The sequence below is a fragment of the Plutella xylostella genome, chromosome 31 (assembly GCF_932276165.1).
Source record: "Plutella xylostella chromosome 31, ilPluXylo3.1, whole genome shotgun sequence".
Lineage (NCBI taxonomy): Eukaryota > Metazoa > Arthropoda > Insecta > Lepidoptera > Plutellidae > Plutella > Plutella xylostella.
The window spans coordinates 2,466,165-2,484,150 of NC_064011.1; the positions used below are offsets into that span (position 1 = coordinate 2,466,165).

At 37.7% G+C, this 17,986-nt stretch overlaps 1 protein-coding gene across 1 annotated transcript in view; it reads right to left on the reverse strand.

Annotated features, from left to right (window-relative positions):
* The window catches only part of LOC105385572 (irregular chiasm C-roughest protein), a 285,368-nt gene that overhangs the window by 10,666 nt on the left and 256,716 nt on the right, over positions 1-17,986 (reverse strand). Inside the window, exons 15-21 of the mRNA XM_048632241.1 lie at positions 15,348-15,586; positions 14,742-14,909; positions 13,562-13,674; positions 10,226-10,383; positions 7,790-7,882; positions 7,325-7,414; positions 5,820-5,923 (exon numbers count right to left, since the gene is read on the reverse strand). Coding sequence (XP_048488198.1) covers positions 5,820-5,923; positions 7,325-7,414; positions 7,790-7,882; positions 10,226-10,383; positions 13,562-13,674; positions 14,742-14,909; positions 15,348-15,586 — 965 coding nt within the window. The remainder of the gene's footprint in view (positions 1-5,819; positions 5,924-7,324; positions 7,415-7,789; positions 7,883-10,225; positions 10,384-13,561; positions 13,675-14,741; positions 14,910-15,347; positions 15,587-17,986) is intronic.

The window sequence follows — 17,986 nt, forward strand, 5'->3', positions numbered from 1 at the left end:
AATTTATTTTATGTTTGTATACGCATTTTGTTTACTGATAATGAGAAATATATTATTTATTTATTTATTTATTATTTATTTATGGAAAACCAACAGTTACATATAAAAAAATAATTTAGACAGAAAATTATAACTTAAACCAAAAACAGTTTCCACTTATAATATAACTTAGATAGTTAAGACAGTTTAAAACATATATATATATAAGTATATTTAAATTTTAATTAACCTACCGATATACAAAAAAAAAACATTAAGAATAACTTAAATTAGGTATGTCAGTCAGTATGTAAGTTATTTTATCTATTTTTAAATAAGGTATGTCAGTCAGTACGTAAGTTATTTAATCTATTTTTGAGAACATTGCTTGATAGCATAAATAAATCTAAATCTTTACAAACTTTATTACATAATTTACTAGCTCTGATAAGAAAAGAATTCTGAGAATAATTCGTTTTAGCATTTGGTATTGAAAACGTTAAACATGATCTAGTTAACTTAGCCGGACAATTAAAGTTAATCTTACTCAATAGAAAAGGTGTATCCAACAAATTGTTAATAATCTTATGCAAGAACATAATATCACTGTGCATTCTTCGAGTTTGAAGTGAAGTGAGCTTAAATTTTTCATCACCACATAATCTAAAGTTAACATATTTAATAAATTTATTTTGAAATTTTTCAATCATATTAATATAGATGTGATACTGAGGACTCCAAATAACAGAGGCAAATTCCAGCACACTCCTTACGTACGCAAAAAATAAAATTTTGTAAGTTGCTGGATTTCTGAAGTCCCTACATGATCGGAGCACAAAGCCCAGCATACTATAAGCCTTGTTGGTTATATGCTCAATGTGGGGAACAAAAGACATCTTCTCATCCAGAATGACACCCAAATCCCGAACCCTATCTACCCTTTGTATATTTTGGCCATTGAGATAATAAGTAGTAAACGTGGTGTTAGTTTTGCGAGAAAAGGATATAACATTGCATTTGGAGACATTCAGAGACAAATGGTTCACCGAGCAAAAGACACATAAATTATTGAGATCACTCTGCAAATTGGTACAATCCTGAGGCTCCCTGATTATTTTAAATATCTTTTTATCATCTGCATAGAGCAAGCAATCTGAATGATGTAGATAATATAATATATCGTTAATAAATATATTAAATAACAGAGGACCCAAATGTGAGCCCTGGGGTACACCGGAGTGGACTGGCACAAACGCAGAAGTAAATCCATTTATAGCTACAGCCTGACATCTATTACTTAGGTAAGATTCGAGCCAACGTAGAAGGTCCCCATGTATACCGACTGCTTCCAGTTTACGCAACAAATGAAAATGTGATAGTTTGTCGAACGCTTTGGAATAGTCAGTATAGAGAACGTCCACTTGATGACCATCCTCCATAGCCTTCAGTACAGTATGGGTCAACTCGCAGAGATTAGTTTCCACTGATCGACCAGACACGAAGCCGTGCTGGTTGTTGATTATGGTTGGACGAATAAGGGGATAAATAATGTCGTAAATAATTTTTTCGAACAATTTTCCAAGGACACATAATTTTGAAATTGGGCGATAATCAGTGACTTTATGCCTACTACCTGTTTTAAAAATTGGAATTATGTTCGTCCTCTTCCAAATAGCGGGAAATATACCTTGTGAAAGTGATTTATTGAATATAATAGTTATAGGTATGTATAAAACACTAGCGCAGTTGACCAGAAAAAGGGGATGAATGCCATCAGGGCCCATACCCTTGTTAATATTAATGTTTTTAAGATATATTAGAACCTTATCCTCATTTAGGATGACTTTCGATATATCTAACTTTGAATCAATGTGAGTGAGGTCCGGTTCTATCGACGATGGAGGAGGTTTCTCATAAACCGATTGAAAGAAATTGTTAAACAAATCACAAATACCTTGAACATTGGCGGCTGATTGATCACCATATACCATACTATTAGGTAGTCCATTGCTGCTCTTTTTATTCTTAATAAACTTCCAGAAAAAATTAGGGTCACATTTAATATTTTCTTCACAGTGGGCAATATATTCTGAGTAACATTTATTCTGCATAGCCTTTTGACGCTCACGAAGTAAGGAGAAGGTGCGATAGTCATTTAAGTTCTTATATTTTTTCCATTTTTTATGATATTTTAGTTTTTCTTTTATAATTTTTTTTAATGATTCGTTAAACCAGGTAGGGTATTTGTGTGGTTTTTTGATAACTTTAGTGGGTACGTGGAGATCAACAGCATCATACAACTTATTATAGAAATATGTGCAGGCGGAGTCCGGGTCAAGACAGGCTAATGCGTCGGGCCAGTCTGTTTCTGCCAGCCAGGACCTTACAGAAGTGTAATCAGCCTTGTGAAATAGTTTCACAGTTTTATTAGGGCATTTTAATGAGGGTTTGACATTGATATCAATTAAAATATCCAGAGATGGATGATGTCCATCCTCCTTTACTACTGGCATAGGGCATCTAGATACTGTGCACTTGACAGAGGACAAGATCAGATCTAACATTCTGGAATTGTTATTGGGTATTGTATTATATTGTAATAAATTGGTATAATTCATAAAACGATTCAGTTCTGTGACCAAGGGGGGTGATAAATTACCGAAAATTAATTAACAAGCACCATCTGGAGACGGTTCCCAGATCGCGTGTGCAATATTAAAATCACCCACTAACAAAAAATCATCATCAGGAAATAAGTTTCTTTGTTCATCGATAAAATCTAAATACTTGCTTAAGGATGTTAATTGTTTATTACTCTGAAGTATATAACAACAATAAATACGTATACTCTTAAGGCAGTTACCAATGTCAGAGTACTCTAAAACAAGTTCCGTGAGCTCGATGTCGGGTAGAGAGCGGGGGTCGGGCAGCGGCGCCGCGCGCGTGCGGAGCGAGCTCCGCGCCGCCAGCAGCACGCCGCCGCCGCGGCCCACCGACAACCGCTCGTATGGCCTATCAGTACGGTAAACTACATATCTACTATCGAAAAGTTCTTCGTTATAAATACCAGGCAAAAGCCAGGTTTCTGTAATGCATATTAAATCATAATTGGAACTCAATATACTACATTTGAATTCACGAGTTTTCGTACGTAGGCCGCGTACATTTTGGTACAGTAGTTCCAGAGTCATTTTAAAAAGAAAACCAAAACACACAGCAAATAAATACAGTTAGTTAATGTATTTGATGGGGTCAGCGGGATCCTCAGAATCAAAACATCTTGTATATAATATATCATAACCTTATAAAACTTCGTGTCGAATATGCACAATGATATAATTACAAAAATTAAATTCACAATTGCTATTCTCAGACTATTCACATTATCAATAAAACTCATCATCAAACAATACACCTCATAACATGATTCAATGAAATTCCGAATACAGACAGACAAATTTAAAACAAAGATTATAAGGAGAAGTGAATTGCCTATACAGTAATTTTTTTTAAATCCTTGTCCTTAGAAATTGACAAAATCGGGGATGTTGCATTCTTGCGAACCAGTATTGTACAATTACGGACCCAGACATACTCGTAATTGCATTCAGAAGCAAGTCTCTTTGTTTCGCGAAGAAGATCCTTGTTGCGCAATGTTAGGTGATCGTTAGCAAATATCTTCACAGATTTGCCGTCAAAACCAAGTTCGGATGATTGCACAAACTTTTTTTTACGAAAGCATGCTAAGAAATTGTCCTTCCGGTAACGTGAGAGAAACTTCACCACAATGGGTTTGGATTTTCCTTGGATCGGTTTTTTAGCAGCTACACGTGTAACAAAGTCAATGTCTGCGTTTTGCAAGTCGAAATCACAGGTTTTGGCTATGTTGAAAACAATACGGAAAAGGTCTTCTCCCTTTTTCTCTGGAATATTTACTAGTTCAATGTTCGAACGTCGACTCCATTGCTCTCTTTGTTCCGACTCCGCCTCCATTGCATCAACCTTGTTACTTAGGGAAACTACCTGTTTCTGCAGTTCGTCAACCAATTTAAACTGGCTCTCAAACGTATCTACCTTCCTGACCAGGTCCTCCATCTTACTATTTGAAAATTCCATTGATTGCTTAAATGATCTAAGCTCATTACGAAACTCGTTAATATCCGTAGGCAAAGAAGACAACTTTAGCAACTGCACTTCTATGCGTTTCAAATCCGCTGCGATATTGGGCGAAGAAGATACGTCCTTGCTCTTAGTTGCTAATGTCGATGCAGTGGCAGGCATTTTAGTGCCCGCGGGAACATCTTTAGTCTTTGATGTTGTCGTAGCAGCAGGCATCCTCGTAGGCGTGGGCTTTTGTTGGCAGCTGCTGCATTGCCATGTATCCTTTTTATCAGAACTTAGATTGCGATACTTAGTTTCCCGAATCCCAGAACAGTCGTAGTGGAAGCTGCCAGTGCAAATGGAACATTTTGGCCCTTCGAATACGGGATCCTTACACTTGATGCAACAATTATCGGCTGACATTGTGTACTCGAGGAAAAATAAAATAAAAAACAAAAAGCAATCTTGCCGTTGATGGGAATCGAACCTGCACTAGAACGACGCTTGACTTAGAAGACACGGCTCGTTACCGTTTAGGCTAAGTTGTCGTTATATTGTAGTGCGAATATCTTGTATATATTTCACTCTTGTGTTATTGATGAATGACTTTACGACGATCAAGGTCGGTTCAATGACCGTACGATTGAACTGTTCACTGTTTTTATGCTAATATTCACTAATTACGCTTAGAAACTTCGAAATAACTTTATGAGTTTAAACATTCGTCACTATTATGCACTTTATAATAGGTTTAGGGTTTAAACTGTTGATATAAACACACTTTTTTATTTAATTAACGAGGAGAGGGAATAACACGTCTTAACTGTTTCGATCTACCGTCCGTTGTGTGTGTGTTATGTGTGTGTTATGTAGGTATATGTAGTTTATTATATGATATATCTATATTATGATTGTTATGGGTATATAAGTATAATTTCACCTAAGTATATTGTTTAGTTTGTAGGTATTTATAGTTAATTAATAAATTATTTAGTACACTTGGCCATATCTGAACATAAATATTCTTCCACCCAAAGGTTGTCTTGAAAAAATCGCTTTTAGTGATAAGACCGCCTTTTTTGTTAGGTTTGTGTTTGTATTTAAGCTTTGTATAATCTATTCTTGTATACAAATAAAGAATATTCTATATATCTAACATTATAATGATGAAGAAGTAAAACCTACCTGTGGAGACGTGCTGTTAGTAGACACGGAGGCAGTGAGCAGGCAATGATAGTGTTAATGGGAACCCTGAAGTTGATGTTATCGATGTAGATAATTATGAAGATGACATCAACGATGAAGACAATAATGATGATAAAGAAACACCTACCTGTGGAGCCGTACAATTAGTAGACACAAAGGTGGTAAATGATAGAGGTATAGATGATGTAGGTAACGTAACCACAAAAAATTAAGATGGTTATGATGATGATGAAGAAGTAAAACCTACCTGTGGAGCAGTACTATCAGTAGAGACGGAGGTAGTGAGCGGACCGGTTGATTTTAATGCTAATAGTAACCCTGAACATGAGGTGAGCGATATAGATAATGATGAAGATGATGTCAACAATTAACATAATGCCTAATGATGATAAAGAAACACCTACTTGATGAGCCTAACTATCAGTAGACACGGAGGTGGTAGATGAAAGAGTAAAGAATGAAGTCAAAGATGTAGATAATGATGAAGATGACAACATCGATGAAGACAATAATGATAAAGAAGTAAAACCTACCTGTGGAGCCGTGCTATCAGTAGAAACGGAGGTGGTGAGTGGGCTGGTGGCACACTGCGGGGTGGAGACACTCGTTCTAGACGTGATCGAGTGGGATGATGTGCCTGGAAGTTGAAAGAAAGGTTCTGTTGAACATGGAGTAGTTTGTTTCACATGGGGTTTAGGAAATCTGCCTTTAATTAGCTGCTAAATCTGGTTTTATTGTCCCAGTATTCATTCTAAGCATCTTTTGTAATTATACGACTTTTGTCAATATTTTTTTTTCCTCATTGAAACTTTCTTGATCGTATTTTTTTTGATAAAGAAAATATATTTTTTTCTCAAATTTAAAAAAGTCGTAGAACAAAAGCCATCATGACTTAATATAAAAAAATGCAGGGTATGAAGAACTATCTTAAAATGCTAGAGTACTTCATACACTAGTTGACTCTACTATTAACTCTACTAGTAGACAGTGCTCTCAACATTCCGTCTTCACCACATTGCGATGTAGATCAAAACTAATGAATAGCTAAATCATAGACACACTAGAGCTCTCAGAGCTCAGAACAATAACTAGTCGGAGTAACTAGGCAATAAATAACAGATAGACAATTGGCTTTGCTGAGCCAATTTACAATAGCTCACAGTATATAATAGGATACACAACAGTTTATACATAAGTGACGATTTAGGTGAAAAGGCTCTTTGGATATTGGGGCTGGCAAAGGCACTGCTATTGTGTGACTCCTCAATGAAAATAGCAATGTGGCAACTAGCAATAATCGAGGATCTATTGTGGGTAGTAACAAACCGTCAAATTTATAAGTATCCTAGCTACAGTTTACAGTCTGAGGCCCGTCATAAAAGAGAGGAAAATGGAATGCATCCCAACCCAACTGATTATTTAAACCGGTGTCTGTAACCTGTATCAATCGTTGTAAACCCGTCTTGAAATTATTTTACGGATTCTATTTTTTAGATAAGAAAGAAATGCGATTAAATTGAGCTCCTCTGTTGTGTCACTTCTACGTGTTATAGAGAAGAAACAGATTTAAGTACACCCTAAGTTTGTTTAAAGTTCCATAGTGCAACTTCGGCTGGTAGAAATAGATTTAGGGCCAATATTTTGATCCGTAGTTCAGGCCATTGGTGAACAATCACAACCATTAGTTAAAAACCAACAAAAATAATAAGCAGTTGTCACGCTTGGTACGTGACTGTGCCAATTTCTCCATAGTGGGTTAGAGCATAACCAGGGATTATTGCTTGATTTTAGACATATTTGTCAAGAATTTAATATGGAGATGAGGTATAATGGGGTATTTAGGGTCTGGGCGCTGCGAGCTGAAATACAGGTTTTACCTAGTTCGGCAGCAGATGCTACTTACTTTACCAAAATCTGAAAAATTTGCAAAATGTCGTAGTTATTAAGGTGTAAAAATTTTATGCTTCTATTTAAATAAAGAATGTTAAAGTTAACTACGGATCAAAAACCCGGCCGGAGAAGTAGAGTTGCGTCTTACCTGACGGCAGCACCACAGAACTCCGAATGGAGGAGTAGGGCGGCGGTGCCGGCGTGGAGGCTGGCTTGGCCGTGTTCACTTGCGAGAAACCTGGGGAGGGGGGAAATATATCATTCAAATATGGATAGTAAAAGATAAAACAGACTGAAATACTAGGTAAACTTGCGATTAACTCAATTGTTTTTGGCAGCCGTCGTCGAAAGGAATAATAATAATTACAATGCAGTTTGTATTGTTTTAAAAATTAAAATTAAGTAGAGTAAAGAAAGGATCATTAAAATGATAATAATTATTTAATTTAGGTATTTCTTTAGGACCAAAAACCACAGCTTGTGTTCCACAAGTAGCCGGTAGTGGCTGGATAAGCAAGACCAAGGACAGAGTGTTGTGGCGCACCGTGGAAGTGGCCTATGTCTAGCACTAGCAGGGGATGATAACCGGCTGATGATGATGAAGATGACTCACCGAGTGCCGTGCCGCTCCTCAGATGCGGGTTCCCGTACGTGGCCGCGTACCGCACGTCTATCCGGGACAAGGCGCCGTTGCCTAGCCGGGGCACTGAAAAAATAATAATTATATACTTAGTTTAGTTTAATAGTTTAGGGTCTAGGTACACTTATACATATAGATAGTTTAGCTAGGACATTTGGGATAATCAAAGCCTTTAGTACGGGCTATGCAATTAATGAAGCGAAAAAAGTTTACGTTTTCTTCTGTCACCTTCACACATTATCTGTCAAAAGTTTCATGATAGTTTACGCTAGAGGCCCCACTTTGTATGCGAAAAACGTATATTTTATAGTTTTCGCCAAAATGACAAACCTGTAGGTACGTTGCAAAGACGTGCATTATTTTTGATACTATTCGGCACTGGATTGTAAATTTCCTGAAGTACGCATTCATTGAATTTTATTTTGTATCTATTTAAAATATTATTTGACATTAAAAATCTGAATGTAGAGGTATCTGAATCACTAAGTACCATAATGTCCTCCTAGCCGAATTTCGACTACGGCGGCCAATCTCAATTGAGATCAGCCAACTACGCAGGAGTAGATTATAGTGCCCAAGTGTGTGCGCAGTACACAGGAGCACTCTCTGTTCCATCACTCTCATAACCCAATGGGACGGATTGACCGACACGACTGGAGAGAGCTAGGCGCAGGACCGACTGCTTTACATGCTCATCCGACAGCATGGATCGTTTCACTGTTTCGGACAACAGGTGATCAGCCTTCTATGTCCTAACCAAACTTAGAACCACAATTTAGAAACACAAATTGATGGTCCCACCCGGGAATCGAACCCGGGACCTCAGGGTCATGAAGCGAAGCTTCTACCACTAGACCACAGAGGCAGCTAAGTACCATAATATATAACTAATAACCGTATATAAGGCCATAAGCTCCTTAAAAGTTCTATTTTCAATTGCTGAAGCACACCCATAATCCATCAAAAGCTACATCGATAAACTTCACACTTTGTTAAACAAAACCCATTTGAGAATCGAATAAATTACAATTCTCATGTAGAAAAGCTGTTGTAACGATATTAAATGTACCACAGAACATTACACTAAAAGCCCCTAACTAATTATACGAAGACGAACATCACAAAAATATATCCATCCCTTTCTAACTCACACCGGTGTAGCCATAAAACTGAGACGCACACACTTTTATAGGTAAAGTCATAAATTATTATACATCATGTCTTATAGCCTGTCATGAAATGATGGATGTTGAGACACAAATTACCTATAAGATGAATTATGTCATGACAAAAGACGGAAAACGCTTGTCTGCAAGATATTGAAGTGAGTTTGCAATATCTATCAATTTTATTGATGATTCCGTAAGTTTTGATAATATGTAAATTAGAAAGCTGAGCTTACAGTATTTTCAGCCGTTAATTCTGGAGTATGATTATTCGTTGTTTCATCAAGATCTCGCTATGAGTAAATAAGTAGTAAAGACTAATTAATTGAATCGGCAATAGTGAAGAGAAACATCAAACTATTATAAATTGACGAACTCGTTTTTAAAGATTATTCGAGATAATATGATGGTATTAACTTTTTATAAACTGTGAAAGTTGTTGTAAGTTGAGTCTGCTGTGAATAAGAATATTTGTATAAAGTAGGTATTCTGTATTCCATAATACAATAATGTTAGAGGACATTCAACCCCACTGTCAGATGTTGTCCGAATGCCTCTTACTAGGGTTAAGGTTAGGTCTCCAGCCGGGACCCACGGCTTAACGTGCCGTCCGAAACATTCAACCTTATACAGTAAAAATAGGTTATAATCGGCCAAATACCAATTTTTGACTATTAATCGGTTGATTTCGTTCAGTGTATATCCGATTTACTCGTTACCACAAAACTTTGGTTACCGAACCAACCATTAAATAAACAAAATTAAATCTTTGTTCCTATAGTCACACATCATTTTATTAATCAGTTAATGATTAAAACATCACTTTCGTTACCACAAAGGTTGCGGTTACGTAACCGAACGATTAAATACAAAAACAAATAAAATAATTACCTATACAGATTTTTGCAAAAGTGGTAAAATAAGCCGAAAAAGGGTGAACTCAGAGCGTCATTCTGAACAACTTTTGTCTTACGACTTTTGGAAATTCGGAAATGCTTTCAGTTTAGTATACCACTTTTGAAATACGCTGTATATAATTATGTATATCTACCTACATATTATTATATTTTTTCAATACATATACTTGTGTTGGGACTGTTGGGGTCCGCCAACCCGCACTAGGCCAGCGTGGTGGACGCCTAAAACCCTTCCTTCATTGGAAGGAGACCCGTGCCCCAGCAGTAGGGTCGATGTGTGTGGGTGTGTTACTGTGTTGTGATGATGATGATGACAAAGTACTCACCGTCACCATTAGAAGACACGCTGTTCAAATCGTGGCTGCTATCGAGTGCTTTCACCCCTAGGGCTCTCTTCAACGAGTTGGTCTGTGAGTTGTTGCCCTGTGTGAACTGAACCACAGAACCAGAGTCCATACTCCTGGGTAGACTGCCGTTGACGGACCTGGAAAGGTAATAATAATAATGACTAGTGTGGGACGCCCTCCGGCTAGATGGTGGTGATGGTGGCTGGTTATGATTGGATGCGGAAAGCTATAGATCGCATCCAGTGGCGTGCTTTTGGAGTGGTTTAGGCCCAGCAGTAGACTGATATAGGCTGATGATGATGATGGGGACATCTAACACACGGCTATCCGACCCCAAGCTAGGCAGAGCCTGTAGTATGGGTATCGGACCGCTGATGTCTAAACATAGAAAGATTCATATTGGAGTACAAATATCAGTGTTTAAACAAATATCTGCCCTGGCCGGGAATCGAACCCGGGACCTTCAACATAGCAGTCAGGGTCACATTATCTGTAATAAATATCATCTTTAACTTTATCTACAAATTAATATCATCTTTAACTTTTACTATTAAATTTCCTTTACGAAAGTTCGGAAAAACAAGTAAAATACTGAAAACTGTAATATCACGCTTTATTAAGTATAATTTATAACTGTGCGAATGATTGACATGTTTTCGCAAAAGAGTATTTTTCTCGATAATTTCCCATCTTACTCTGTTTAATTCGTTAAACCTATTCGCGTCCCTTTCGCGCAATCTTGATAACATAAGACCCGAAAACCTTTAGTCTGTGCTTAATTAAATAAGGCTGGAGAATGGAATATTATTAAAATCATAATGGGGGAAGAGGATTGGGGAAAATAACATTTTGAAAATACCTATTTAGGTTAGATGGGTTTTTTTACCACTACTTTGGGTGAGTTTATGAGTTAAAAACCTTATTTAAACATTTCTTGCGATGACTGTTTCCAATAATAGCTGCTTTAGCCAGAACTCAGTTTCGATTGAGTAGCTTAATTTTCAGTCATAACGCTTTTTGCCTAGTTATTGCAATTGCACAAGTACCTACTTACAAAGATCATTAGAAATAATTGATTGATAAATGGTTGAAAATATATTTAGATCAACACCCGTATTTTTTTGTGAGAAACCGGTGAAATAATTATCCCCAACCATCAGCCGTTAGGTCAAAAAGTTGTTAGAAATAAGGAAATTTATCATTGGATATCTGCCCCTAAATCCCACTACCGTTTGTACACCGAAGGTCGAAGTTACTGGTCTAAGAGATGAAAGATACACACTACTTAGAACTAGACTAAATATCGCAGCCCCAGATCTCAACATGCACTAAACTGGGGAAGATTCAAACCTCAGAATGTAAAATTAGTACATAACAGAAGAGCCGTTTAATCAAAAATTATGGGTGAAAGTGCGAAAAATTCTCGAAAATATTACCTAAGTACTATATTTTGTTCTCGGGTCTTGGATACTTAAGTGTGAGCATATAGAAAAGTGTTCTTGATCATTACATTTTTATAAAAAACACATTATTTTGTCTTGTGTCAATTTTATAACCACTTTACGTTTGTTCGTGGTCTCCATTTAACAGCTGGTCTAAACCAACGGTTAGTATATCGGATACTTTTGTTTTTAGTTTTGTGACCTATATTCCTCAAACGAAAAACCTAGTTAATGCCGAGTTGCAGAAAGGGACTTTAAGCTAATGTCGACATTAAATCTATGTCTGTCTCTTTCTGTCCGTATACTGTCAAAGCAAGGCAACAATACATTTAATGCCGACATTAACTTAAAGATCCTTTCTGCAACTCAGTGTAAGATATGTAAGACCTTATACCGCCGTTTCTAGAGCTTCCTCAATTTCCTCATACAAAGATGAACACACACATTCCCCCGCGAATATCCAACACAGATGCTGCATAAGCCTTATTAATATTACTCTGTGAACTCCGAATGTAACCAAACAACAGTCTGCGCTATATTTGCCAGTCCCCAGGGACTTATGGCATAAACTGTGTTAATAGCTGAACCTTGAAACTTTGTCTGGGATCAGGTATTCAGAGTATTGTACTCGTACCTTGAGTCGGTAAAGCCCTTGCTTTACTGGGGCCTTTAGGTGTTTTGCTAAGATTTTCATTGAAATATACTAAGATACATTTAAAGAAACATTTATTTGACTCACAATAACAAAGACAGTACAAGACAGTCGAACAAGGAGCAACATAAATGGTTGCGGGCCAGTGCGTCAAAATGGCATCAGCTCAGCATGTGCTGTAGACATTAAAGCCCACTTTTAAGAGCGTTTTCGCATTACAGCCTAGCTTTTCCCGCCAGGTTTGCTTCGCCTTAAAAGATTGTCCCATGGGAATTACATAATAAATATAAACCTATTTAGAAATATCATTCTGATGTATAAGCAGTACCTACTTATACTTATTACTGCAAAGTTTTATCAAATTCCGTTCAGGTTTTTTTCCTGAAACATACCCTCACAACCGGATTCAAAAAAGGAGGTTGACCTGTATGAATGTTTGTTTGTATGTAGGTATGTCTATGCGATTACTGGCGTTTGGTAGGACCAATTTTTGAAACTTGAACTGGACAAGTTGCTTCCAATACATTGCTCGAACAAACTTTGTATAATTTAATTATCTAAGTTTTAGAAATAGCCAATCTGACTTCGACCTTAGGCCTAATGCCACAAGTTAGGGCAAGTGTACCTTTTAGGTTACGTAGTTTAGGTACTGGCTAGCCGTTACGTCTAAAGTCTAGACTTGCTAACCTCAAGCCCCTCAAGGTCTAAATATCTGGAGGCAGGGTCTTCATTTTATTAAATTATCTGTCTGCATTGATGTTTGAGCAAAAAAGATTTTTAAGAGGAATTACGTAAAATATAATGAGTTCTTTGAATTTTAAATACAAATGTATAGGTCGAACGGAGATCTCCTTTTTAACCCCCAATTGAAAAAGAGGGGTGTTACAAGTTTAACTTGTGTGTGTATCTGTGTATATGTGTGTGTGTGTATGTGTCTGTGGTAGCACAGCATTCAAACGGCTAAGCCGATTTTCGTTTTGTTTTCTTAGAATCGTAAATAATGGTACCCCGAGTGTTCTTAGCAATGTTTCATCAAAATCGGTTATTCAGTTCAAAAGTTATGGCACTCTTAGGGTTACTTGTACCAAATATGTAAACATATTTAAATCTATTGCTGTCTTTCTCTGAAACTTAAATGATTGGTGCAAGTCACCATTAGTGTAAAATCTCGGGAGTTTTTAACTTGGTTATGTGTTGGAGGTAAACAGTGAATCTCCATACCTGTTCGGCGTGAGTTTATCTCCAGCGGTGGGAGATGTGACCCGCAGGGAGCCGGGCGTGTAGTCGTGGCCGAAATGGCCGAATGTTTGATATCCGTTCCCGTATCCATTGGGCTGTTGAAAAAAAAAGTTTGTAAGTCTACGCCGCCATTGAAGTCTTACGGCAGAAGCGGGAACTAAACTAATTATTTATAAGATCTGACGCCTTTCTGACATTTAGTTCTATGAAGGTAATCATCTACCTTTCGGCATCTTACGCAATGGACGCATCGCATTCAGTATTCTTATTGTAGAAATTCACACAAGTGCGTCCACTTCATTGGCATTGCCGATGCCGTTTCTCCATACATTTAAGAAAATCCGTTTGGTCAAAGACGTACAATACCAATAGATGTACGCTTACCTTAAGGCAGCCCATCAGTTATCTCTAATTGATTATATTAGCCATCGATAGCCATAACATTGCTCCATAGATCTAACAATACTAGCCATCTTGGTGTATAATCTAAGCGTTATTGTTATGGCAGTATGGTAATCATAGACTATTGGACGTTATGATAGAACGACAAGGAGGATTAGCATTGGGACAGGTTAACTCTAGGAAACTGGTATTGATGGACCATTCTGTTATGCCTGTGGTCGGAAATCAACACTTAAATGCAGTAATATTATGATTTCTACGATAATCAAAGAGTTGATTGACTAGTTTGTAGGTAGTAAGAGAGTAGGTAGAATTTTCCGCTAGTAAATAATTTGATTTTATATATCTGCAAACCGATGAGGTGATCATGAGGATCATAATATCTTACGGCCTTGACACATAGCATGAACAATTAAACACATGTTTAACTCTGGCAAATTACTGGCAATAAGAGTATTTGGCGACGTTTAATTTCCAAGCTGATCCATAGTACATACAGGGTCTCCAATAAGTTAACGTAATCCCGTTAGGAGGTAATACAAATCGTCATTAAAGCAACTTTTATTCTTGGAAAAATTGCGAAATTTGTGTTCTTATTACAAATAACGTTCGGTTACGAATTTCGGACTTACTTTTACTTATGGGACACTGGGTTTTAGTTCACATTATATTCTAGTGCTCCCACTTTATGGTATTATTTTATTACTGTAGATGGCTCTTTTATAGTATTTTCAGTTAGCATACTTAACCAAAAACTAACCTTATAGCAATCAGCATAAGCCGGATCACTGTAATCATTGCTGAACCGGTACGACTGGTAAGTCTTGCTCTGGAGCGACGGCAGCGGCACCGTGCCGGCCAAGGGGACCCCGCCCCCGAGCTTGGCGTTGGAGCAGAGAGTGCTGTCTGACCCGGTGTTGGAGTAATCCTGAGAGGGAGAAAGTGGTGATTGGTTAGCGGTTTTTGACGATGACGTATGGTCGCTGGGTAAAACTGGTCGCTGAGCGCGCTATGAAAAGATGTAAGTACGTTTGACATTCGTCAGAAAGATCGCTTAGGTTAGGATATGAGGTAATTCTTAAGAGAACTAAAGTAACTGCCATTAGAAAGTCATGGCAGGATGAGGAAGGCCATGGACAAAGTGTTGTGGTGCTCTTTGTGGTGTGGCTTATGTTCAGCAGTGAACGATTACGGCTAATTATGATGGTGACTCATGGTTTTAATTAATTAAAATATGAATGTTTCTATTAACCCCAATCTCTGCTTGCTCAGGGTACACGGCGTATAAGATACATTTAAAAGATCACTCAGCAAGACTCATTTGATAACCTAACTCTACAACAGTGTAATCAAACCCCAAACTCACCACTTCGCAATGTCCATTGCCATGAGCCAGCTCCAACTTCAGATCACTGATATTAGAGTTCCTATCTTCCTTGAAGAACTCTTCAGCTGTCACCGTGACATCTGGCTTCTTCACCGTCTGCGCTAGCTTGTTCTTCCTTTGTTTCCTCTGGCATAGCACCAGGAGTAGCGCCAGGGTTATGAGCAGCATCACCGCGGCGGAGACGGTGGCGAATGAGACTAGGAGGAGCGGGAACGTTTCTGCGGATGGAGGGGTTTGGTTAGTGTTTTGTTTTGTTCTTCTGCTTTTGTGGCGGTGGACACCAGAGCTGCTAGCCTAACAGGGGGATAATGAAGCGCATATCAAGACATGACAAAAAAAAAACGCCGCACTCGCTCTCGAAGCCACGTGATGTGAGTGAGCGCGAAGCAAAACTTTTGTCACGTCTTGGCGTGCGCGATCCGTGCTTGGTCCTCTAGTCTAGTAGTTAAAGCCGTGGTGAATCGATTTTTAATTCATAAATCGGATACCTATCTCGGATCAACCCTATATAATACAGCATGTCAAGGCGCCGAACGTCAGTAGTCTGCCAAGGTAAAGAAGTTGGCGAGTGGACACTTCGAACAAGCAAGCGTAGTGTGGGAGGTCGTCTGGACTACTGAAGTAAGTCTTCAGCAGTGGCTGGATGAGGAAGGATGTTGACAGATTAGGCTATGTATAGCAGTGGTCGATTACGGGCTAATAATAATATGTGAATGAAGATATAATGCAATTTAACAGAAATGTGTTTTTAGTTCACATTGTTTTCATAGTTATCTTTGTATCTTTCCAATCCGCTATTCACGTACAGAAATGTACCCGTCACCTCTGATTGCGGATGATTTTGGTGTCTCGATCGTGAGAATTCCCCAAGCGAATGCCGTGACAGATAAAACTCAGGTAATATAATCTGGATTGACTATAACGTGTAAGTATTCTGCTTAGTATTCTAGCGGAGTACTCTTGGTATAGTCAGACATATCTTGAAGGTTCGTTTGGTGGTCTTCTGTGTGTGGAGTATAAATGTACCTATCATCGCCGTAACAATATATACATTGAAAGGTAAAATATAAACAAAAGGCGAAGATGGTCAGTCATGTTAACTCATGTCTTACTGTACCTTACATCGAAGATAACAGAGCTAGACAGATACACGCACATTAAATTTTATAACAAGCGCATAACACCAATGTATTGTAGAAAGTCACATGATAAAATTTAAGTTAACTGTTTAATCCAGTTAGATAAATTATGTTTGAAGAAATAAGTATGGGAATTATTTTTAGACCGAAGTCGCCACAGCAACATCTCTTATCCGATGTTAGCAAAAAAACATTGTACCTAATTCTTATTTCAATAAAGAACTTGAAATATTATACAAAAGAAATTTCCCGTGAAGTCCCAACTAACTATTCCGGGGAGAAAAAAGAGATTTTCTGGAAAAGCCGGGTATATACTTTTGAGAGATGTTAGGTGAATCCTTTGAAACTCGCCATTTATGAAGTCTCTTTGAGCGTTCCAAGAAAAAGGGGGCCGTTTTACGTGACCTCTGGTCGTCCATTTTATGGTTTAGTTAGTTGAAAAAACAATGGACAAAAATCCCCTAAAGCGGGGTGGTGGTAGGGTCTGACAAAGCTAATTCTGCAACGGGTAAATATGGGAAATGAAGAAAATTTATATGGAGATGACGTATAATTGATCAATCAACCAACCTGGTTACGATTTAACCGACGATTGTGAAATTGGAGCTAAGACGTCAGTGTCAGAGTTATCTGTGTCGGACTATAGCTCAAGCTCAGTCGGCTAACGACGAGTCTGGGTGTATGTTGATACTTTCAGATATGCGGGTTCGAATCCTGTGACAGAAAGAGCCCCCCCTTATCCGAACGGAGAGTAATTTGTAAAAATTGACGTTCATCAGAAAATTTTATATTTGTACGATGAATAAAAATTTTTGACTTTGACTTTGACTTTTGTGTTGTAGTGACTACCCCAATATTTATTTTTTTTAAATTATGTAACTCTACTATAAAAAAGCTGATTCTTGTTATTCGAGAGATCATAGATTTGAATCCTGCCGTGTAAACACTAAACGGTCTGCTGATCAATGACAAAATTCCCCCCTACACTCAACTTATTTTTTGTGCTTTTGGTACTTACCAAAAGTTCGTACTGATAATAAACTGTCCGCTGATCAATGACAAAATTCAGCCCTATACGCAGCTTATGTTTTGCGCTTTTTATACCAACAAAAAGCTCACACTCATAAGCTTTAGGCCACCGTATTTATTATTCTGAGTAACAACTTGAATAATTCGTTTGACTTTACAACGTTTAAAAGGGAATATGACGAGGAAAATAACGTACTTATGTAAAATAATAAGTATATTTGTCCAAAGATAAGGCAGGACTTAGAGAGAACCCTAATAAAATTGCGGCTGAATATGGTACATAACTAGCAAGTGAAGCGTGGGACGCCCTTCGGACCGACGCAACTTTTTTTTGACAGAAAATCACAAGCGAATGAATGAGGAAGGCAGTGGACAGGTTGTTGCAAAAAGGGTATAATAGTAAAAAAGTCACGTGACCAACAAAGTTTCTTTGGAAAAGTTAAAAAAAAA